Raw genomic sequence first — 23,990 nt, forward strand, 5'->3', positions numbered from 1 at the left:
GCCTGGGATTTACCTCCTGTCCTTTAAGGTGTAAGTAGTGTCTGACCAAGTTCTGGGCTCCAGAGAGCCTAGAAGTCTCACACTTCAGAAAACATAATTTTAAAGCATTTATTAAATTATAAACTGAAGATGACAACTGAGATTACACTGGTGTTACAAACAATAAAAATTTACAGCCATACCTCAGTTTAAGTACGCCTCGGTTTGAGTATTTTCAGTTTAAGTACTCCGCGGACCTGTCTGGAACGGATTAATCCTTTTCCATTACTTTCAATGGGAAAGTTCGCTTCAGGTTAAGTACGCTTCAGGTTAAGTACGGACTTCTGGAACCAATTACACTCATACCTCGAGTTAAGTACGCTTCAGTTTAAGTACTCCGTGGACCATCTGGAACGGATTAATCCACTTTCCATTACTTTCAATGGGAAAGTTCGCTTCAGGTTAAGTACGCTTAAGGTTAAGTACAGACTTCCGGAACCAATTGTGTTTGTAAACTGAGGTACCAGTGTATAATACAATATCTTCCTCTTATCTCTTTTTTGTGTGTGCAAACAAGACACCTGCAGAATAATCACTTTTGCTGCTTTTAGGTGGGCACTGAAGATGATTTTACTTAGGAAGACTTTTGCTCTTGTTGTTGTTGTTTTAAATAAAAAACTATATATAAACTGTTGCTAATTTTGTGTAAAGTGGGATATTACTAAATAGAGCAGCAGGAACAAAAGCACAAACTCTGCTTTTTTTGTGTGAGACCAGAATTATACATTCGGCAGCAGACCTGAGTTTGGCAACCAGAGTGCCCTGTGAACAGCAGCAGCTGAGTGACTGGGAGAGGGGGCTTAACTCTGGCCCCAATTCCCTTTTCACTGACAACCTCCCTGATGCTTTCCCCCAATATGCATTTGATGCATCATGGAGGAAAGTAATTGCCCTACTGGGGTGTGCATGGATTTACTCCTTCCTTCACCCTGCAGCCCACACCTGAGTACACTCTGCATGCAAGTTTTATTTTTAACTCTCCATTTCCCCTGAGTATATGGATGCTTCCATCTTGTTTGTGAGTGAAGCTGTTTTGGCTACAAAGCTTCTGGCACTCAGGACTGGTACTACAGGCTCCCACAGATTTGGTTCAAGTTTTGCCCCTCACCAAGAGAATCATTAAGTAAAGAACAGACGATTCTATTAGTTTCTAAGGGCACTCATGATGGCTAAATTCCTAATGCTCCAATATTGGAAGGAGTCCACCTGCCACCCCTGGCTAGAGGACATGACAACTGGCAGCATATGAGAAGGTGACCTTCTGTAAACATAAGGAAGATGGGGTAGTGTGTATATATATAGCCTCCTACTAAAGGTTTATTTACTTGAATATCTGGGCACTGGGTTTGTTCTGGACCACCAGCTGCTCCCCCTTTCCCTTTGGAACATTCAATTAAAAAGCTACTAATAACACACAAAATTGGGGGGAAAGACCTGGCTTTGGGTATTTCAAGAAATACTCTGAAGAACGTATGAGGTTAAAGTACAGTAAAGCATAAGATTAAAATAGGCCAGGGATACCATGGGGGGGGGCAACAACCACTAAATGAGCACAGTCACATAAAATACCATGTCCTACTGGCAAAGCACACTGGATTACATAACAATATTTAAGAGTGTTTCTACTGTACTATCATCCAATCCAGCATTGCCATACAAAAATGTCAGAAAGAAAACCTACCTTGACACCCTTGGACCTTCATGGCGCTGTCCCCTGGCAGAATCAGGAAACCCGGCTGACCTCCCTGGTCTGCTCTGATAGGTAGTAGTGGTGCTGGTGGTGGATGCAGATGAGGAGGACACTGTAGAGTGAGGTTTTACTTCAGCAGAAGTTAGTTCTGATGAAACAGAACCAAATGGCATTGCCTGTTTGCCCAGAGGCACATAAGAACTGCCTTGGTCTGAAGTGCTAGTAGATGATGTCACATTTGAGTGGTAATTCACGGTGGCAGATGTATCAGTAGTTTTAAAAGTAAAGGAAGCAGGGGTGGGAAGAAGATGTGGCCTGGTTGCATCCATTGTAGCGTGGGTCATGGCAGGTGAAACAGGAGCCTTAAATGAAAAGGAAGAAGCAGAAGAAGGGGTGGGAAGCAGGCCTGGCCTGACAATATCCATGGCCGGGGTGATGATGGATGTATCATTACCTTTAAAAGGAAAAGCAGGGGTAGGAAGCAGAGGTGGCCTGGTTGCCTCCATGTTCTGGGAAGTGGCAGGAGACTCAGTTGCTTTAAATGAAAAAGAAGCAGCGGTAGGGGTAGGAAGCAGGCCTTGCTTGGCCATCTCTGTAGTCTGGGGAGTGGGAAGTGACTCTTTAAATGAGTAAGAGGCAGGAGAAGAAAATGGAAGTGGCCTGGTTGTCTCTGAGGCCTGTGAGGTGGTAGACTCAGTTGCTTTAAATGAAAAAGAAGCAGCAGTAGGGGTAGAAAGCAGACCTTGCTTGGCTATCTCCGTAGTCTGGGGAGTGGGAAGTGGCTCTTTAAATGAGTAAGAGGCAGGAGAAGGAAATGGAGGTGGCCTGGTTGTCTCTGAGGACTGTGAGGTGGTAGAAGACTCAGTTGCTTTAAATGAAAAAGAAGCAGCGGTAGGGGTAGAAAGCAGACCTTGCTTGGCCATCTCCGTAGCCTGGGGAGTGGGAAGTGACTCTTTAAATGAGTAAGAGGCAGGAGAAGGAAATGGAGGTGGCCTGGTTGTCTCTGAGGTCTGTGAGGTGGTAGAAGACTCAGTTGCTTTAAATGAAAAAGAAGCAGCGGTAGGGGTAGAAAGCAGACCTTGCTTGGCCATCTCCGTAGCCTGGGGAGTGGGAAGTGACTCAGTAACTTTAAAAGAACCAGGAGTAGGGTACAAATTTGGCCTCGGTGTTTCAGTGCTCTGGGTGCTCTGAGGACCAGATTCTTTTGAAATAGGCATATCAGACATTTGTGGGCCAGAAGAGAATCCAGTGGAAGGTGGAGGCAGTGCAGCTGAGGGCAAAGTAGACTGCCCGACGGACATACCACTTTGTACTGTTTGAGAATATGCAGAAAATGCAGGCGGCAAAGTTACACTCCCAGTATACTGACTGTTCATGTTCCGAAGAGACTTCACTTTCTCCTGAAGGTGGGTGTGAGTGACTTTCATCTGTCCCTGCCACATTTTCCACTGTTTCTCACACTCATGAAGTTGGTCTTTGTGAGGGTAGGCCTGAATCTGATCCTGCCACTGCTGAAATTCACGTTCCCACTCCTTGTAAAGTGGCTGGAACTGTTTGTTCTGTGTTTCATAATGCTGTAGCTGCATATCCACTGACATTGTCTGCCAGAAAGAAAAAGTAGTAAGGAACACACCATAAGTTAATTCAATGTACTCACAATGCTTTAAACATAAACATATCTTACTTGTCACATAGCAAAGCACAGGTCTGTTCATGCTTTCCAACTGTTCATGCTTTCCAACAGCTTCCATGAAATTGTTGTGCTTTAAAGGTGGAGCCATAGATTTGGGCCTTTTAACTTTATTTTTCTTTAACATCACAGATCCACCCCCTACCAAACTAAAACGATTCTACACTCTGACTCTAAATATATTGCATGATTAAACCTACTGAAAAAATGGAAGTTTTTCTACATAGTCTATTTAGAAGATTAGTGAACATATTTTTTAGTTTTCTTCTCACAAGGAAGATGCTTCAATATAAAGTATTACTTTTCTTCTTCTCGGTTCAATTTCTAGCCTACTCTTCATTGATTCACTATTATAGGGCAGGTTACAGCATAAAACAAGACTGAAATGTTAGGTTCTTGTCTGCTTTTTCAGAAGTTAACATGTAGTCAATGAGCAAAGGTCTACATCAGAGTTGGGGAACTTTCTTCACTGATGGTTCAGATCTGTATCTGCCTCATGGGTCAAAATTTGGCTGGTTGCCCATCAGTCATAATGATGTCAAGGTGATGATGCTTTTTGAAGGGCACCCCCAGAGCAGCTTCAAAGAGGCTTGCTCCGCATCACAAATGAGTTAACCCCTGCTTAAATGGAGACCCCTCCCTCCGCTTCAGCAGGTGCTTCAGTGCAAGTCCTAGAGCAAGGCACAATTTAACCACTCACTGGTAGATCAGGATCAGCTGATGGGTGATTGAAGCATGCCTTGCTCAAAGCAAAAGAATAATTGGGAGCTCACTTTACTCTCCCAGTTGTTCATTTGGAGCCACCTTGGTAACTGCTCCACACCTGAGGTGACATACAATGTGGTGGGACGGAAAGCTGTGGTTTACCAAGAACAGCTTGCTAGGCCAAACTGGGACCTCTACCCGGTAACAAGCCAAAGTTGACCTGTGGACCACCATGAAGAGCCATTAAACTCTGTTCACACCATTAAATCGTATTAAGTATCTCACTCAAGTGGGAAAAAAATGAATCAAATCATATTACTTTAATGACTCACTGGCAAGTGTGGCGTCTGTATGATCTGTTGGTAGCGTTGTAGAATTTGTTGCAACTGTGCATGCTGCTGCATTATTCTCTGATATTGGAAACCCACTCGCTGCTGCGGGTGCTGTTGCCATTGTGTGGCTGCCGCCTGTAGCTGTTGTAATCTCAAACTTTCCTCAGGATCCTCTGGTGGTTCAATGCTCAACTGGAGGAATAAGCAAATATCAAATAGTAGAAAACTTGTTCAGTCATACAGCACAGCAGTTATACAGCTCTAATCATTGTCAGTACTGGGAAGAGTAGTTGTACATGCCCGCAAGCAAGCAAATACAGAGGGTTTTGTCCTGTCCTCCCCTTCTTCAACAAGTTAAATAGTCCAGGCACAGCATAATGTAACTGCATGCTTATGGTAGAACGTACCGGTATATCTGAGCACAAGTCAGAGCAGGATTATCCCAGTTCCTCCTTTTCAAATACAGATTTTATTTTTATTTTTTTAGTGAGAATCTCCTACCAAAAATAAAATAAAATCACTACTTCCCAAGAGCACTACTTTTTGTTGCCAGAACATTTAAAAACTTAACAGGTATTTTACAACTATCAGAATTTATTGCACTATAATATCTCTGAATTCAAGAGATATGCTAGTGCAATAAATTCTGATAGTTGCCCTATTGCATGATCTGTTGTGCAAGACACTGGATGATATACAACTAAAGACTCAGCTGTACAGTTACAAATAAAACGTTTTAAGTGTGTTTCAAGTGCAATATACAATGTGACATTATATGGCGATGGTGAGCCTTATGGAAAATTCAATGTATTTTTTTAAAACACTTTTTTTAAAAAAGCATTTTCAGAACAGTTTTTATATGTGTGTAGATTTCACCTAAGTCATATTCAGAGCAGACCCACTGAAATAAATAAATTAGTTAAATAAGTCAACTGATTGCAAACCATAAATCCTCAATCACGGGAGAGTGGCCTCCACAAGACACCAGGGCATCACATATAACCCAGAATAATTGTACAGTAATTAGATTACAATAGAAAATAGCTGAAACATAACTCTGTCCAATAAATCTATGCATAGCATATTAACAAAACTTTAATTGTTTAGCTTAAAGAGTTATGCCAGATACAAACTTGGGTAAATACATACTGTTAGTAATCTGAGATAGTAAGACACATCCATAATACTTTTATATTTGTTGGAAGCCACCCAAAGTGGCTGGGGCAACCTAGTCAGAAGGGTGGGTTATACATAAATATACTATCATTCATATATATATATATATATATATATATATATATATATATATATATATATATATATAATCTAAGTTGTGCTCAAAGTAATAGCTACTACACAGAAGCAGAGCCAGCAAGGTCCAGATCTTTTACTGTTGCAAAAGTAACAGACTGAGCAAACAGAAAAATAACTTCCAGTTTGCAGGCTTTTCATATACAGATACAGAGTGTCCCTGTTGCTCTAATTCCAAGGCTTCAACTGCAATAGCAACATCAACACAAAACTAGCTGGCATACGTTAATCACATCAATACACTGCAGTATAGCTAGAGTTCCAAGGCCATTACCACAGCAACTGGCTCATTTGACCTTTCACCTCACCCATCAGGTGATTTATGCCCATGAAGCAAATTCCTTCCTTCCTATGCCCAGCTACTCCAACACAAGCCTATACCAGTTAGCATAAGAATCTCATGGACTGCAAGGACTCACTTAACTCAGAGATCCTCAGTTAAACTAATAGGTGGTAGGCAAATTCTGATTCCAAGGAAGATGGCAAAAATCCTGACTGAATAATCTTAACACCATATGGACACCAAGAGTTGGACCCAAACTAAGGCTATAATCCTATTCACATTTGCCTGGAAATAAGACCCACTGAAAACAATGGAACTAGCTAATAAGTAGATCTGTTTAGCTTTATGCTGTTAAGTTTGTTAAACTGTAGTTGTACAATCCCATTGATTTTAGTGTAATCAAAGTATTGTAAGTACAGCTAAATTAGTCTGGACCCCTGACAGTTAAGTCCAGTCGCAGATGACTCTGGGGTTGCGGCGCTCATCTCGCTTTACAAGCCAAGGGAGCTGGCGTTTGTCCGCAGACAGATTTTCCGGGTCACATGACCAGCATGACTAAACTGCTTCTGGTGCAATGGAACACCGAAACCAGAGCAGTGAAAACGCCATATTCCTTCCCGCCGGAGTGGTACCCATTTATCTACTTGCACTTTTTGGCGTGCTTTTGAACTGCTAGGTTGACAGGAGCTGGGACCAAGCAACAGGAGCTCACCCCGTCGCGGGGATTCAAACCGCTGACCTTCTGATTGGCAAGCCCAAGAGGCTCAGTGCTTTAGACCAGTGCTCCCCAACCTTTTTATCGCCGCGGACCAGTCAACATTTGATAATTTTACCGCGGCCTGCTGAGGGGGGGGGGATGTTGATTGTTTTGATCTAATAATTTTAATTTAATTGTATTTAAATGTTCCTTGGGCGGCCCAGTACCAATTGATCCATGCACTGGTACCAGTCCGTGGCCCGGGGGTTGAGGACCACTGCTTTAGACCACAGCGCCACCCATGTCCTATCTTGGGGCTATAAAATGAGATAAAAGTGTTCCAAAAAAAGAACAAACTGATGCTGGACCAAGACTTTAGGATTACTGGGGATATTTAACTCTTCCAGAGTAGTCAAATTATCACTTTAGGACCATACCACTTTTAATGATGGCTGATGAACTAATTAATTGGTGATGTGCCCAGGAATTTATTTGCCTAACACTTGCCCAAGTAGTACATCATTTTAAGTCTTAACATTTAAATCCAATCACCAGAAATAACAACTCACTCTTGTCAGAAACTGTAGGAGAAATCCTACATACACTGAATGCTTCAAACCAAGAGCAGAGATGTATTATATCTTCATATTATTTTATGGCATTTTATGCTTTATTGTATTTGCACATTACGTTGTACACTTCCTTACTATTTTAAAATAAAAATAAAGAAATATAACTGGCCTATCACACCATATGAAATCCATAGAATGGTCAGAATAGAATGTAAAAGAGCTTTTGCTGCTTTGTGTGTTAATAGGGTACAGAATCTAAAATTAAGAAACAGAAAAACAAACTTATGGGTAGAGAACAGCACGCCAAGAGAGTAAGTAAAATATAAGGAACACACTGTCCTGAATCACACTTAATATTAAACCATAGTTTAAAACGAACTATTTATGTATCCACAGTGGATACATAATACTAGACTTATCTCTGTGAATTATGGTTTGCTCCAGCATGGCAACCCTTAAAGCTTGATTCTAATATGGAGATGCTATTGTTTTACAGTGTTGGAAATATGTAATGCAAATTCTTCCTGAATGCAAAGTCAACACAGAAGCACAAATAATTATACCGTGTTATCGTTTGGTACCTTCAAGTAATGAAGATACCCAAAGGAAGCTTTGAATAGCAGTACCATTTTTGAGACTTTCCACTCCACATACAGACATCCCCCAATGCACACAGCATTTCCACACGATGATTAAACTCCACATGACAGCGTATCTGAAGAAGTGTGCATGCACATGAAAGCTCATACCAATGACAAACTTAGTTGGTCTCTAAGGTGCTACTGGAAGAATATTTTTTTAAAAAATTTGTTTCGACTACGCCAGACCAACACGGCTACCTACCTGTATCCACATGACAGAATGCTAAACATTTTGAACTGGACATCAAAACGGCCAGTCATTTGCCAGAAAAACATGTGCTCTACTACAGTCACCATTTACACAACAGAGGGACAATGGATCCCACAGAGATCTTTATAGGGAGTTGCAGTTCATTTCTGATTAATTTAGATTTATCTCTTCAACCTATGCTGAAGATGCAAGGAAAATTTATATACTTGCTATGAAATGTATTTTTTTAAAAAAAACTTCAATACTTTGTTTAGAAAAGCACATAAACCCAATGACTGTTGTCTTTAAGGCTTGTATTAGGGCCATGTAAACCACAACTGATCAGCAAAAGTTCTCATAAATCATCCCTGTGTTCTAAGCCTACTGCACCAGGGCTCTATTTTTTTCAATCAGTCCTTCCAGACAATCTGAAATGACAGAAGAATGAACACAACACATAATGATACCTCTGTGCACAGCATACCTTGGGCTCAACAGATGACAAAGGAAGGTCATCACCTTTGGGCTGCAGTAATTTGGGCTCAGAAAGCAAAGAGGGGTCAGAAAGCACATCAGAAATGGGTATTTCCCTTTCTTCTTGCCTCTGCTCAGGAGTATCATTTACCACTCCTAGACCTGATGGCAGCTGCTGTCCCAGTGCATGTGCTTTTGCCCTTTGCTGCAGAGTAAGCAGATGCTGTTGATACCAAAATTGCTGCTGCTCCTATAACAAAAAAAGATGAGAAGTACAGTAGTATCTAGGCTTAAGAGACAAGGTCATATCCTACAAAGAAAGCTACATTAACCACTGAAAAATGGCAAATGAGCCTCATTTTCAAAGGACACTTGGACCTACTGAAAAAACCGAGAGTAGCATCCAACACTGCAGTCTCATTTGTTCAGCAGACTTCTGAATGCACAATGTGAGTTATCCTCCTCCTTCTGCCATACCAGCAAGCCCCTGTGTGCCCTCAAAGTCTGCTTGAGAGAATTGAAGAACCCTCTGAAACAAATTTTGGGGGTACACAGAAGGAAGGGGAGGTCCCATTCCACAAGAAAAAAATTTCTGACGCAGCACTGGATATGACCCCAGGTTGCTACAGCTATTCCTTTGCAGTAAGCATCAAAAGGCCCAGTGAAAATATAGGCCTTTAATAGGATTTTAATTATGGAATGGTTTTGTAATTGATGGCCTTTAATTTGTCAATAATCATAACATTTTTTATCATTTTTGCTTAAACATTGAGTGTCCATGTTTCCTTTATTTTACTTCCTTTCATTATGACTGATTCTATTTTTCAATCTGGCCTAGGGTACAGTATTGGCAGAAGGGCAGGGCAAGAAAGTTTCAAACAAATTCATATATAAATAACAGAAAAATGGAATTTATAGTTTGAAAATTACTTTAGTACTGTGACTTATACTGTTTTATCTAAGCTGTACATTGTTTCAGAATAAATCTCAAAGTCATCAATCTAGAATCCAGCAATCACCATGTGGTTGCAAATGAACCTGTGCCCAGGGGCGTAGGAATATAGGGACGGGCCACCCCGAGCGGCGGGCTCCAAGGGGCGCCATCGTGGGCGCTCACCCCGCCCCTCTGGGAGGCGCGCCCCGCCCCCGAACGCGCCCCCGCCTCCGGTGCCGAGCATGAAGCTCCGCCACTGCCTGTGCCAGTCACAAAATGTGCTTGGCTAATTTATAACATTCTCAGAAGCGGGTTGTTCTGGCCCATGGTGACCCTCCTAAGCATGCTTTGGACATGTGGGGACATTAATACATACACCCCTGTTGTCCCATACATGCAAGAAGCTCAGCAAGAACCCAACGCCAATTTTTTAAGCATTGCCTGTACAAACCAGTCTGAGACAAATTAAAGCAATGATATCAGACTTGTTACAATGTGCTTATATGCTTGCTTAAACAAGGAACACGTTTTTCCCCACATTCTACTGTAAAAAACCCCACCATTGTGCAGGTTACACTTTTATTCTGCTTCAGATTAACCCTTTTGTCTGCCCTGGGTTTGTTGTAGCCCAACTTTTCTTCAGCATCTGTTGGTGCTAAAGGCACCAACTGTATTTGTTTTCTTTCAAAATATGCATAAACACAGGGAGTATACCGCATCTTAGAACATGTTGGATGTCGAAATGCTGCTTAGATGTGTGCCAAAAAATGGAGAAATGCATACAACCATGGTTGGCTTTGTATTAATCTGTAGTTGCTTGGTAGCTTCACTCCAATTACTGTACTCTGTAGCTACAAAGACCAATCTCTACATACGTACTTTGCTGCCATACTAATTTTTCACCATTTCCTGATTCTTTGCTTAAGGGAAGGTGATGTTTAAATAAATTCTATAAACATTAAAAAATTGTATTTATGATAAGTGTTTCAAAGAGGTCAATAAAACATTTCTCCCTTTCTTTGGAGCTATTCTCATTCTCTTGTGGGGAGGATTCAGGTCTTTTAAAAAAAGATTGTGTTACTTTTAAGCCTGCAGAAATTTTGCTTTCTTAAGTTTTGAAAACTAAATTATATATAGAGAGAATCCTCTGCTGATACCTCTGAAGTCATCAGTTATTATAGATTGGCCATTTCTGTTTTCTGGTTAATTTTTTAAAACTGTGATGATTGTGATGTTTGCACATGTCCACATGCAGTCATTTCTAATAACATTTATTTCTCTGTGAAACTGAATAACATGAAAAAACCCCTCTTTATTCATTTTTTGTAGTAGACTACAAAACACATAGAATATGATTGGACCACATAGATATATGGTCTCCCTATCAGGATTACTATCTGGGCAGCTACTGATTGTAGAAAAATTAAAGATGTGACAGTACAGCTAATGCTGCATATATCTAATTTCCCTTTTGCTCAAAATTCATGTTTTCTGCCTGAATGACCAGAACAGCCCCAATCCTCTGTGTTTTTTATGATAAAGTCTCACTGAGATCAATGGGACATACAATACAATCCTTACCCCCAGATACAGAAGTTAGGAAGTGGTGTATCTCCCCAAATTAAACCAGTAGAAGCTGTGTCAGTGTAAAAGACAAAAAAAGGGTTCTGTCAAGTGCAGGGTGGATAAAAATCAATGATTTTTTTTAAAAAAATAAAAAAAATCGGATTTTTTTGATTTAAATCGATTTTTTTGATTTAAATTGGATTTTTTAAAATAAAATGCTTTTTGAGGAAAATATATTACCACCCAAAGGTTATTCCATCATGAAATAAAGATTAGTTTTTTAACTATGTAGAATAAGGTTGTATATGTTTAATTTTGGGGCTAAATAAATTCCATTAATCCATTCACAATGTCATGCTCTTCCAGAGGTATTTGTAAGATTATTGGGCAGTTTCTCTGCCTACAAGATATTATCGCAGGTGCTTGGTTTACTTTTGCAGTTCTCAAAACTGAATTTGACTCAACAGAGATCACATGCCTCTTCTTCCCAGCAAAAAAGTTATAACATGAACAGAGTTGAGAAAAAGACCTTAATCCTATTGTTCTACAAACCTATGAATACAGAAACAACCCCTTCAGTGCTAAGTTTCAAGAAGTTCAGTGAATAGAATAGAAACAATATTTTTCTGATTGTTTGGAGTGGACAGTATTTAAGTTTTTCATGTGTAGGCTGGGCTGACAGTCTAAGTTTCTTAATATATATATATATTGTTTTTGTTTAGCCAAATTAGTTAACAAACATGGATGTTTGTTTAACAAATAACATATGCTGTAATGTTATTGTTTCAGTTGAATAAATCTATTTAAATTGTTATTATTAAGGTAATGATTATTTTTATTATTAAGTACAACAGTAAAGTTGTCCAAATATGAATGATTAACCTATTAAACTGGGGATAAAAAACTAATATGAAAAGTTGTTATTCTAAAAATCTTCATCTACTTGCATATTAAAGTTATACCAGCAAGAATTAGTCTTTATGTAGAAAACTATGATTTAAATCAAGCCTTACTGACTAGTGATTTAAATCGTGATTTAAATCGTGATTTAAATCAGTTTGATTTAAATCAAATCCACCCTGGTCAAGTGGGGTGGTGAATGGGTATGTTGAAGGCAAGGAGAGAGATAACAAAATTGCATTGCATCCTAACACTGTCTATCCATTGGTCCCACTCCCACCCACAGAACCTGACATAATTTACATCACCCAACATGTAGGTATAATAACTAAATTCACCCCAGGAGACAATGGAAGGGCCGAAAGTGCAGGTTTAGACTGCTACCCCTCCTGCTACCAGAAGCAGTAAGAATACAGCTGATATGCTGACTACCGGTAATTATTAGTAAGATTTGACCTCCTAAAGAAATGATTTTATCAATATGATGACTCAACTAACAGGTCAGTAATCTACCCCTATTACTTGGTATAGAAATCTTACAATTAAAGATCTGAAAACTGGCTTGAGAACTGGCTCACAAAATGACTCTCAGTGATCAAAATTTTAAACAAATACAAATGAAAATGTACCACAATGTAACACAAAAGTTAGGGACATATCCCTTTTTCTCCCTGCCTTACACATAACTGAGCTTAAACAAATTGCATAGGAGAAAGAAGAATCTGAGCATGTGCCATTCTGAATCCCTGCTCCAACCTCACACAGAATACTAGCGTCAATGAAGTACAGTGGTACCTCTACTTATGAATAACTCTACTTACGAATAGAGCTCCGTCCGCCATCTTGGATGCGGTTTAGATAGGATTTTTTCTACTTACAAATTTTTAGATAGGGTTGCTTCTACTTACAATTTTTTTCTCCCAATGCATTCCTATGGGATTCGACTCACAATTTTTTTCGACTTACAAATGTGTGTTCGGAACGCATTAAATTCGTAAGTATACAGTTTTCATTCTTTCCACCTTAGAAATTTTCAACCGTTACATGAAGAAATAACAGGTCTGCTCTTCAAAGAAAGGCACCCATTTCTTTCCCACTTCTCATATACTCTCATGTATTTTTCACAAGAATTGTAAAATTAATGTTAGATCACCATGGAGTGGGCAAGTCTGCCTGGATACGTGTGCCTAAGTGCTAATTCCCTTTTGCACAGTTATAAACAAAGCACAGCAATAATTATTAATAGTAGCTATATATGCATGGTAGTAATAGTACCATATATAGCTACAATAGTAGCTATATATGCATGGTAGTAATGCAATAGTAGCTATAGGGCACTAGATGGAGGGCACTAGGAGAAGGGGACGACAGAGGATGAGATGGTTTGACAGTGTTCTCGAAGCTACGAACGTGAGTTTGACCAAACTGCGGGAGGTAGTGGAAGACAGGAGTGCCTGGCATGCTATGGTCCATGGGGTCACGAAGAGTCGGACACGACTAAACAACAACAACAACAACAACAATATATGCATGGAACAAGAATACCACAGAGTTCAGAGAATAGTAGCAAACACACAGGCAAATAGCACATGTGTTATTTTCCCCTCCAGTCCAGCATTCTCCCTTATAGTAAAGTATGCACTGCAATTGCATGGTATACCACTGACAGCAATCCTATGAATATTTATAAGGTTACCTTTTCTGAAGGTAACTGAAAAAGAAAATTAAATCACTGCTGTTATTCCCTCATTAATTGTGAGCGACTGAAATGGATATGGGGCCCCAGGGAGTGAAATTCTTACATCACAATCCAAGGTAATTCCATACCAGCCCCCTTCAAATGCCACGAAAATCATAGTTAGAAACAAACTATGGCTTGCTGTGAATGAGCAACATGTTCAAATCATACCCGCTCTGCTCCTAAAGGAGGAAATGAATCTTATTTCAAATAAAAAAAAGGAAAGGAACAACAGCACAAGCCTTCTCAGAAGCTCTCTTGTAGTCCCCAACACATGGGACTGCCTGTGATTTTCAGAGTTGAAAAGCATTCTGCTTAACTCTGAGGCACTCAGTTTCTTAAAAATAAAAACAAAAACCCAATGTTCTAGGCCTGAGACTTCTTAGCTTCTATTAAGCCCCCAAAATTATCCACTCCTGTTTTGAAAAAAAAAGTGCATTAAAGCCAATTTATTTGTTAACTGTTTTCTAAAATGAAAGCACTTCCTTCAAAGAAAAGATATGAACTTATGAATGCTTGTCCAGGCAGACTTAGCACCCACATGGCGCTAACCTGTGAGTTTTCACATTTCCTACACAAAGAAGTCCTTTTTGTTTTGGAAAAGCATAATTTATCAAGCAGCCCCAATATGACAGCAGAAAAGAAATAACTTAGCAAATAAATGAAGGTAGGAATGCCAGCAGCTCCTCCCCACTCATCAGACGGCCATTCTGATAACCAGGGAGGAGATAATTTGCACCCTCATCAGGGCATTGGGTTGGGCAGTTTTAAATCCCTCCTTTCTTTTCACCCAGGATTGTGTGCACTTTTTACCACCATCAAAACTGGTGAGGTCTCTCTCATGGGTCTAGTCAAGACTAGGCTCTTGGGTGGGAGGTCAGTCATCTTTGCTTTAGACCCTATGGCCTAATTTTAACCAAGATGCCTCCTATTTAAATGAGAACCTGGTATTCCAACTTGTCAATTTTTATCTTACTCCAACTCCCACCTATGCACATCTAACCCCTGGGTCCTATCGAACTATTCAAATTATGACAGACACATCATTCTTACCTGGGCGGTCATTGTGGAGGTGTCTGCGTGTAGGGCGGCTTGCTGTCGCTCACACCTAATATCTATGTCTGTACCACTGCCCTGTCTTAACTCCTGAGGTTCAAGAGCTGGCTGAGGAATCTGGGATGGGGCGAAGCGTGAGTCAGATGGAGTAATGGGCTGGCCTGGTTGGCAAGCTGAGGTCTGGGGGGCGGGTTGGTAAGCCTGGGACTGGTAAGGCTGAGAAACTGCTGGAGGAGGGTGATCCGAAAAGGTGCGTGGTGCCTTAGGCAACTGAGAACGGGGTTGGTAGGGCTGCGACGAGGATTTCTGTGGCGGCAGAGACTGAGACATGTAAGAGCCCGTCTCAAGGGAGGGTCCTGAGGGCATGTACGACTGGGCAGGTGACTGTGGCGGAGAGGCCAGGTCCATGTCCATAGCCACGCGAGGGCTGGCCGTGGGGCCGAGGGGCTTCCACTCATCCCGAGGCGGCTCCTTGACATCCTCTCCGAGAGGCAGAGGAGGCCTCTGGGCATTGTGGAGAAGCGGGTCCCGCGGGAGAGGAGGAGGCGGCGGCGAGGGCTCGCGGGGCTTGAACGGCTTCTGATAGCTGCGCGCGGAGGGCGGCCCTTGGGGCAATGGCGGCTGCCAGGGAGCGGCGGGAGCGGCGCTGGGCAGGGGCGGCGGCAGGCTCGGGGGAGGCCCGCCGGGTGGAGGGGGAGGCCCGCCCAGCAACACCGACTGCAGCTGCTTCTGGTGCATTTGCTGGAGCTGTTGCAACTGGACCAAGTGCTGCTCCTGCAGGCTCAGAAAGCCGGACGTGCCGGCGGCGGCCATAGCAGCACCAGGAGTCGCCGATGAAGCCGCGTAGCTGCCCAGAGCCGGCGGCGGCATGGCCGGAGGAGGCCCGGCCATTGGCGGCGGAGGCATCATGGTGGGCGGGGGAGGGTAAGCCCCGGGGGCCGCCCCGTACAAACCCCACGCCGGGAACATGGAGTCGGGAAGCGGTTCTCAGGAAGCGGCAGTGGCGGCGGCGGCGGCAGCAGCACCTAAGCATAGGCCGCGAAAGCGGCGGGTGGCGACGGGACGCGTGCGGTCCACTGCGCCTGCGTGGATAGCCGGAGTCATAGAGAGCGACTTCCTCAAGCTAGAGTGTTTCCGGTTCGGCCCTAGGCAACTGACTCAACGGAGCAATAATCTGGGCGCTCCCCGCGAGAACGCCTTGGCCAAGGCAGGGCTATGTCGCCTGGAACAAGGGGAAAGCCTGTAGCTTTGTCGAAGAACTTCAGCTTTTATATTAACGTCCATCAAATACGCCCCTCCCCTTCCATACCGGTTTTTTGTTGGTATGATTACATTATGTGGAAATATAAGTGATGCCAACCTTGTGGAACTTGTTCAGCGTTCTGTTCTGGAAGTGGGCAACTAGATGCTTCTGAGAAGCCCACAAGTAGGACCAGAGCAAGAGGGCTACTGTATTAGTTTGGCAACAGAAAAAAACAAAACCATTACCATCCTTCCATCTCACTACATCAGGCCACCAACCTTTTGGGATTAGTTGGCACATTTCACATGCTGAGCGAGTGCTGAGGTTGGCATTTTCCTAGAATCATAGAATTGTAGCATTGGAAGGGACCCCCAAGGGTTCTCTAGTTCAACCCCTGCAGTGCAGGAATCGCAGCTAAAACATCCATGACAGATGGCATCCAACCTCTGCTTAAAAACCTCCAGGGAAGGAGAGCCCACAACCTCATGAGGGAGATCGTTCCACTGTCAAACAGCTGTCAGAAAGTTCTGCCTGATGTTTAGTTGGAATTTCCTTTCTTGTAACTTGAAGCCATTGGTTTGAGTCCTACCCTCCGGACCAGGAGAAAACAAGTTTGTTCACTCTTCCAACAAAACATTGAAATACAGAAAATAAGGCTTGGTTTCCAGACCCTTGATCGTCTTGGTTGCCCTTTTCTGAACCTTTTTCCAACTGCAATATCTTTTTTGAGGTGAGGTGACCAGAACACCATGAGCATATATGTGAAGTGAACATTCCCCCCAATATAATAATAATAATAATAATAATAATAATAATAATAATAATAATAATAATAATTTATTTGTACCCCGCCCATCTGGCCGGGTTCCCCCAGCCACTCTGGGCGGCTTCCAACAAAATATTAAAATACAGAAATCCATCAAACGTTAAAAGCTTCCCTAAACAGGGCTGCCGAGATGCCTTCTAAAGGTCTGGTAATTGTTGTTCTCTTTGACCTCTGGTGGGAGGGCATTCCACAGGGTGGGTGCCACTACCGAGAAGGCCCTCGGTATGCATCACTTTACCTTTTTTTTTTACAATGAAAGGTGCTTGCCCTTTTAACGGCCATTCACTCAGTTTGGAGAGGTCATTTTGGAGCTCTTTTCAATCTCTTCTTGTTTTAAAGACCTTGAACAATTTAGTATCATCTGCAAACTTGGCCACCTCACTGTTCAGTTCTAAACTACGATCATATATGAACAAGTTAAACACTGGTCCCAATACCAATCTCAGGGGAAATCCACTTTCTTCCTCTCTCCATTCAGAGCACTGTCCATTTATTCTGACTTTTTGCTTCCTGTGACTCAACTAATTCCTGATCCACAAAAGGATCCTCTTATGACTGACTGCTAAACCTACTCAGGAGTGTTTGGCAAATTACCATATTTCTGCATAACTGCACCAAAAGTAACCTTCCCAACTTTTTGTACAGGATTGTCATGAGAAACCCCAACTGAAACATTTGCAACATGAGAAAGGACTAAAATAAGAAAAGAAATTCTCAAAAGCCAATTTCTAAACAATAATGAGTATTTATTCTGGAACACAGAGCAAAGGGTACAGTTCACATGATTGTTCTCGAAGAGACAAGTTTGAAATCAGTTCAGCTTCAAACACTGCAGGAAATAAATTAGAAACAGGAACCTTGTAACAGGCCCAGTGCTGTAAAAATTGGCAGTTGGACCCAGCAGACTTATCTTGGATGCTTTTCAACAGGTGATTAAAATCGGGGGGCTCCATAGTCATCAGGCATCCGCTCAATGTTATATCTAGAATGAATGAAGCATTTTGGTAAGTAGTCTATCATAAACCCACCATAGTATGCAGTGAAAACACAATAAGGGCGCCACTGTATTTGCTGGCATTATTTGATTGCATTTGATTAAGTAAGCTGGAATCCATAAAACCCTTTGCTATAGCGATCTGAAGGCCCACAAGGCAACCACCTTTCTGAAGTTAAGCAGGCATGGGTCTGGTCACCACCTGGAAATCTCTTGTATGCCACCTTCTACTTTGATGGGAAGAGAGCAAACAATAAACAAGGAAATAAGAACTGCAAGCTTTTGGAGCCAGGGACCAATTTTCTTGTTTTTTATTAGTCTATAAAGAAGTATATAAATAATGATGTATTAACTTTTACTTGACATAGCCCTTGTTATTACTTATATAGCTTCGCCAATGAGTAGTTCTTTAAAGACTAATAAAAAGCAAGAAGACAGGCTTTGTTCCAAGGATCTTACGAATCTTGATTTAATAGGAACCTAGGAAGCTGTCTCAAACTAAATTAGACCACTGGGTCCATTTAGCTCATTATCATCAATGATGACTGGCAGCAGCTCTCCAGAGTTTTGGGCAAGTTTTTCCTAGCCCTACATTAAGACACCAGGAATTGAACATGGGACCCTCTGCATACAAAGTATGTGCTCTATCAATGAACTACAGCGGATAACAGAGTTACGGGCAGAAGGGAGTGGTAACATCAAACATGTATGAGTATGAATAAATGCAGTTACATATACAGGCGACTCCCCACTTACACAGGGGTTACGCTCCAGCCCCCGTGCACATAAGTGTAATGCACGTAAGTGGGGAGTACCCTGAAGTGTCCTTGCGGCTAGCGAGGAGACTCCAGACCTTGAAGAGAACGTCCTCTTTGAGCTCCAGAAAGTCTCCTTCTGAGCTGGGGGTGCAGCGGGGCTTTGTTGAGGCTGCTCAGCCTCTCCGCTGAACAGCTGATGTACAGGGTAGTGCAGCAACAGCAACTTTCCCACGTCAGCTGTTAAGCAAGGGAGCCGAGCAGCCTCAACAAAGCCCCACTGCGCCTCCGGCTCATGAGAAGACCCTCCATGGACATCCTATTCAGGCTCTGGGAAGGGTCTTCTCAGGAGCCACATACTTCCAGCCACTTCCGGGTTCCTGGCGCTGTGCCTGTGTGCAGTAGCATACAAGAGGGGAATTACCTGTACTTAGGCTTTCTTTTAGTTTGAGCAGCAGGATATGAACACAATAGCATTCTCCCACTCGTGTTGAAGGGGGTGATGACTGAAAAAGGCTGCAGTGTTGCGGTTTTCTTATTACAATTAAGCCCTTCCTTTATATAGGTAGACTATCTATAAGCCAATAGGCAAAGTTTCAAAATACACTATAACAAAGTAAACTGCAATTTAATTTTGTCAGACTATTACTCTCAAGTGGGAGCTCACCTACCTGTGGTTTGATATATACATTATGGGGACTCCCGGGATCTTCCGTATTCTCCGCTTGAGGTCTCTGTCTACAGTAGCCACTATGTAACACTTGTGCTGCAAGAAAAGAGCATAATCTCGTAACTGGGAAACTAATCAAATGCTGTCTTTCCTTTGGCCAGGGAGTGTCAGAGGATACAAATTTCCAGAGGGAACAAGTTTTTAGACAAACATCAAATCTCCCTCCCTTAAAATACAGGATCTCCAAGGAAATGTACTGAAGAGCTGAGGAGACAGGACCTCCTCTGTTACTATCAACTGTTTGTAGCAGTTGCATCGCCTTCCAAAATGGGTAATATCAGCTACAAGATAGCTTCAATTTAATGTCAGCTTCATTCAGGTCATTAATTTCAGCAAATTAAGCAGTTCTACATACATCTGCATGCCTACAGAACATAAATTTCTAGAGGTAGAGGTACCTGAGTGACCCTCTGCACCAAACAGTCATCAGCATAGGTTCCTTTGTGAGTACAAGGCAAGCGTTCAAATCGTGGGTCTTTTGCTATCCTGTAGTATAATCAAACAGAGAATTAAGATAGCACTGGGCCAACTGACATAATTAGAAGAATTAAAAGATTCCTAGAAGAAAAACAATTTCTGTCTTTCCCTCACTAGGTATACCCCAAATCTGTAGGTTGCTATTCTCAGCTTAACATTTATTTCTGCCTGTCATCCTGCCTGTCAGATGTATTGCCTCTGTATGCTAACTGCCTAGCCTCCAGCAAATTGAATAATAGGACACTTCAAACCCTTCTCCCAGGCATACACTTGGGGTCATATCCAGTGCTCATGCAACAAATTCCGTGCACACAACTGAACCTTCTCTTCCCCTTCCCTCACTCACACCCTTAATATCAGAGTCTGGAGGATTGTAAGACCCCCTGAAGCAGATTTGGGGGCATGTGAGAGGCGGAGAGTAAACTGAAGTACAAGTCAAACTCCATTCAGTTTTCTGCCTGCTGATGGAACACAAAAACCTTCTTGAATTCTTTCTCAGTCTCCTTTGTGTAGCACAATCAACTGCTTTCTTGAAACTATGATCTAACTGGTGAATCTACAAGCCAGTAAGTTTTTTTTTATGAACTTGATCATTTACTCAAGCTACAAGGAGGGTAGAATTGAATTTTGCCCAGAAGGGACTGGGAAGATCAACTGCCTTGCTTTCTTCAAATGGTACATCCAGTGTGGTGAACAAAAGAAGTGATGCAGTGACAAGCTGTCCAAGTTTAATCATTTGGGATCTAGTTCTTGTACCCCCAAGGAAGAGTCCCTGTTCTCCACATTCATAAGTTAGACTAGATAAACTCAATAACAGAGTTCAGTTATAGGTCCCCACCTTAGGGCAACACGATACTTTTGCCCCAGTTTCTCAATTTCAGCCATGACACAATCTGTGATACATGGAATACCTACAGGAATACAATAAATATTTAATATCACTAAACTGAATTGCAACAAACTCCTGCAGGTTCCTAAATCAGAAAATATTAGGTTTCAAAACTATGAATATTCATGCAGCCCTCTGAAAGTCAGTCACATCATTGATAATTATCAGAATTGAAAGCACACTCTTAATTCATCTGCTTTTCAATTCTATTTATATTAGTCTGTGCGTCTAACTGATATTTTGAGTAAAACATTAACAAAGACCTCTTTGACAGTTATGGTAAAATCTGATAAGCAGCAAACTTTTTTATTTCATTAATGCAACAATAAAGTTAGCAATAAAGTAGTGATTATTTAAACAACTGGTTGTCATGATGGATACACTCATAAGTCTCACTGGAAAGCATTTAGTGGCAAGCACTAAATGATGATGATGAAGATGGCAACAACAATAATGAAAGCCAGAACTTCATACATTACTGCTACATTAGTCTTAACAATGTGCCACCATTGATGGAGTTTTTTATAGTCTCAACTTATCACAATGATGCTACCCCGGAACAAGATATAATAGATCTATGTACTTACACTTAGCATAGAGGCAATCCATCATTGACTGCACCAGATCCAGTTTGGCTTTAATGGAAAAATTAATGAAGTTGGTATCAACCAGGATGTAGTAGGGAGGCCCCAGTTGTGTATTATATTGGAAGAACAAACAGGAAGGATATTTAGGGCTGAAATTACAAACATGGGACAAATCAAGTTACAAAGGGGAAAACAAAACATACTGTCCACAAATGGCGTATAACTTCAGAAGTGCTTTTTCTCAGCTTATAAACTCTTGAAAATGTATTGAAAAATGTGTCAAAATGCTCAAAGGACAAAACACTCAACACGTCACATTTACGGCTGAAAGTGTGCTCAAGCATTCTAGTGTGTGTGGGGGTGTGTGTGCTTTTACATTTCAATCCCCATCTCTTGAGGTCCAACCACATGGTGTTATTCTCAGTACCATCTTTATAGCAGGGACAAACATTTTACATCTGTTTTCAGGACAGCTAAGCCTTTCTGCTCAAAATATTTTGACAGAGCACCAAAAATCATTTATTCAAGTTATTTGTATATGTGATACTTGTAAGAAGCAAAACACTTAAAATAAAGAAAGTTTGGGCACTTTATCACTGACTTGCAATGTGCCTCCCACTACCTGCTTGATCAGCTCTAGTTTGCTAATGACCCAGATAATAACATGTGTTTGCCAAGCCAAATTAAAAGCACCCACATAATAGTCTTCATGTTAAGACACAATCCTGAGCATGCTCATCTGAAAGTTAACATCTACTACAGGCATAGGCAAACACGGCCCTCCATATCTTTCCCATCATCCCCAACCACTGGTCCTGTTAGCTAGGGATGATGGGAGTTGTAGTCCCAAAACATTTAGAGGGCCGAGTTTGCCTATGCCTGATCTACTATAATAAATGGGATTTATTTCTAATTTTGTACCGTATTAAGGTAGCCAACAGAATTGATGGGAAATCATTAGATACTTACACCTCTCTCTCTTTTATTGCACTGGAATCATCCTTCTTTTTCTCTTTAGGTTTTGCTCGGTCTGCCTCTTTACTAGGGGTGGCAAAAATACTTTTTAAATCATTTGTACTACTCAGTACAACCATTGTAGATAACCAAGGGACATTATTGTTGGGAATAATTGTATCAATCTAGGATCACAGGATAAAAAAAAGTTTGGAGATCATTTTGGAGCACCACACAATGCTACCATTATGAATTTGACTCAATGGGACCTACTTAAGCATAGGATCACTTTGTTAAATGTTTCAGTCTTGTTAAATATGCAAAACTCTTAGAATTTACACTTCAGTAGTTGCGATTAATAAATATTATCAAGAGACTTACATGCGTTGGTCACGGAGGCTGATCATGCGTTTCATGGCAGCATATTTCTTTGCTTTCTTTTGTTTCCCCTTAAAAGGGAAAAATTAATAATACACAATTATTTTGAAAAAATACTATAAAACCTGTCATCCTCTTTCACGCACACTGGAGTCACAGCCAGTGTTTAATATCTAAGAAAAGAGATGCCAAGTCTCAAATCTTTTACCAACAAGACCCAGTTCCTGATCTGTGTGGGTGGTAGCTATGGTAACTTATTTGTAATGGAAAGTCCCGTTCTTTATTATCTAACATGCATAATAAGAACGTCTCTGATGAGGTTCTCATCAAAACACTCCAAAATTGGCTTCCCCAGGTTTTAGAGATACAATTGCAGGATCCAGCTAATCATAACCACTGGACATAATTCACAAACATATTGTTTACTGTATGCAAACCTATCCTCGCCAACAGTGTTCCATATTCCTCTAGGATTCACATACCCAGACAGCTGAACTACCCATCAAGGAGTAGCAAAGGAAATATTTGGTATATTGACTAGAATGGGGTAAAGACAGGAGCATATTAAAAAATAAATAAGTGTAAGGGGCAGACAGGAGCATAAGTTTTTTTTAATGGAAGTGTGAAACGATTTTTGGATAGCAGACTCGCCATTATTTCCCTCCCACCCTCCCCCACAACCTCCAGCACCCGTCCCTTCCTCCAATACTGAGAGGCACCTCCTGAGAAGCACCTCCCCAACAACAGAGATAAAGGTAATCATTTCATACGCTCGTAAGCGGGAGCGAATTTTAAAGCACGCCTGGTGGGTTTTTAAAACACTTTTTCAGTTTCCCCCTTGCCCCCCCGTCTCTGTGCAACATCTAGCATGGGGAGCCGCTCTAGCGAACTCGAGGCGTTTAAGTTATGCCTAACGAAGCTTTTGCCCAGCTGTCGACAATGGAGAATTAAACAAGGACATGGAAGAGCTGTGAGAGGACCGCGGGTGAGAGCAGCCAGTTCCCTGCCACGCCACAACCCCGCACCCAAGACCAGCGCTCACCATTTTGATAGTCCCAGCCACAACGTTCCTCTCACCCACTTCCGGCGCGCGGCAAGATCGTTCGCCCAACGTTTTGAGCGTCACTTCCGGCCACTGGCGGCCAGGGAGAGAGAGAGAGTTGTAGCTGGAGTGTCCTGTGGCAGAGCAGGCACGGAACCGACACTGACCGTTAGTCCCATGACCAGCGCGGCTAGTCTCTGACTCGCCTCAGTTGCCTCCCATGAGCGCCGCTTCCCCTTCAGAGAGGAGGCAAGAGAAGGGAGACCTTATTCGGCGGTGGGGTTGGGGCTGGAGGCG

At 41.9% G+C, this 23,990-nt stretch overlaps 2 protein-coding genes across 5 annotated transcripts in view; both read right to left on the bottom strand.

Annotated features, from left to right (window-relative positions):
• Positions 1-15,880, bottom strand: part of YLPM1 (YLP motif containing 1) — a 55,196-nt gene extending 39,316 nt beyond the window's left edge. For 2 of the 4 annotated variants that reach the window (XM_035108517.2, XM_035108499.2), the window contains exons 1-4: positions 14,816-15,880; positions 8,635-8,874; positions 4,457-4,648; positions 1,721-3,330 (exon numbers count right to left, since the gene is read on the bottom strand). In XM_035108517.2, coding sequence (XP_034964408.2) covers positions 1,721-3,330; positions 4,457-4,648; positions 8,635-8,874; positions 14,816-15,787 — 3,014 coding nt within the window. In that variant the 5' untranslated portion in view covers positions 15,788-15,880. The remainder of the gene's footprint in view (positions 1-1,720; positions 3,331-4,456; positions 4,649-8,634; positions 8,875-14,815) is intronic. The other 2 variants (XM_035108491.2, XM_035108509.2) reach the window with 2 other exon arrangements.
• Positions 15,881-17,595: 1,715 nt separating this feature from the next.
• FCF1 (FCF1 rRNA-processing protein) lies at positions 17,596-23,956 on the bottom strand. The gene is made up of 8 exons (XM_035108542.2): positions 23,694-23,956; positions 22,655-22,722; positions 22,289-22,360; positions 21,320-21,468; positions 20,682-20,754; positions 19,765-19,852; positions 19,308-19,402; positions 17,596-17,869 (listed from the first exon to the last, which is right to left on the bottom strand). Exons 1-8 carry the CDS (start codon positions 23,694-23,696, stop codon positions 17,821-17,823), a joined length of 597 nt encoding a protein of 198 aa, XP_034964433.1. The 5' UTR covers positions 23,697-23,956; the 3' UTR covers positions 17,596-17,820.
• Positions 23,957-23,990: the final 34 nt, after the last annotated feature.

This window comes from Zootoca vivipara, chromosome 1 (assembly GCF_963506605.1).
Source record: "Zootoca vivipara chromosome 1, rZooViv1.1, whole genome shotgun sequence".
Lineage (NCBI taxonomy): Eukaryota > Metazoa > Chordata > Lepidosauria > Squamata > Lacertidae > Zootoca > Zootoca vivipara.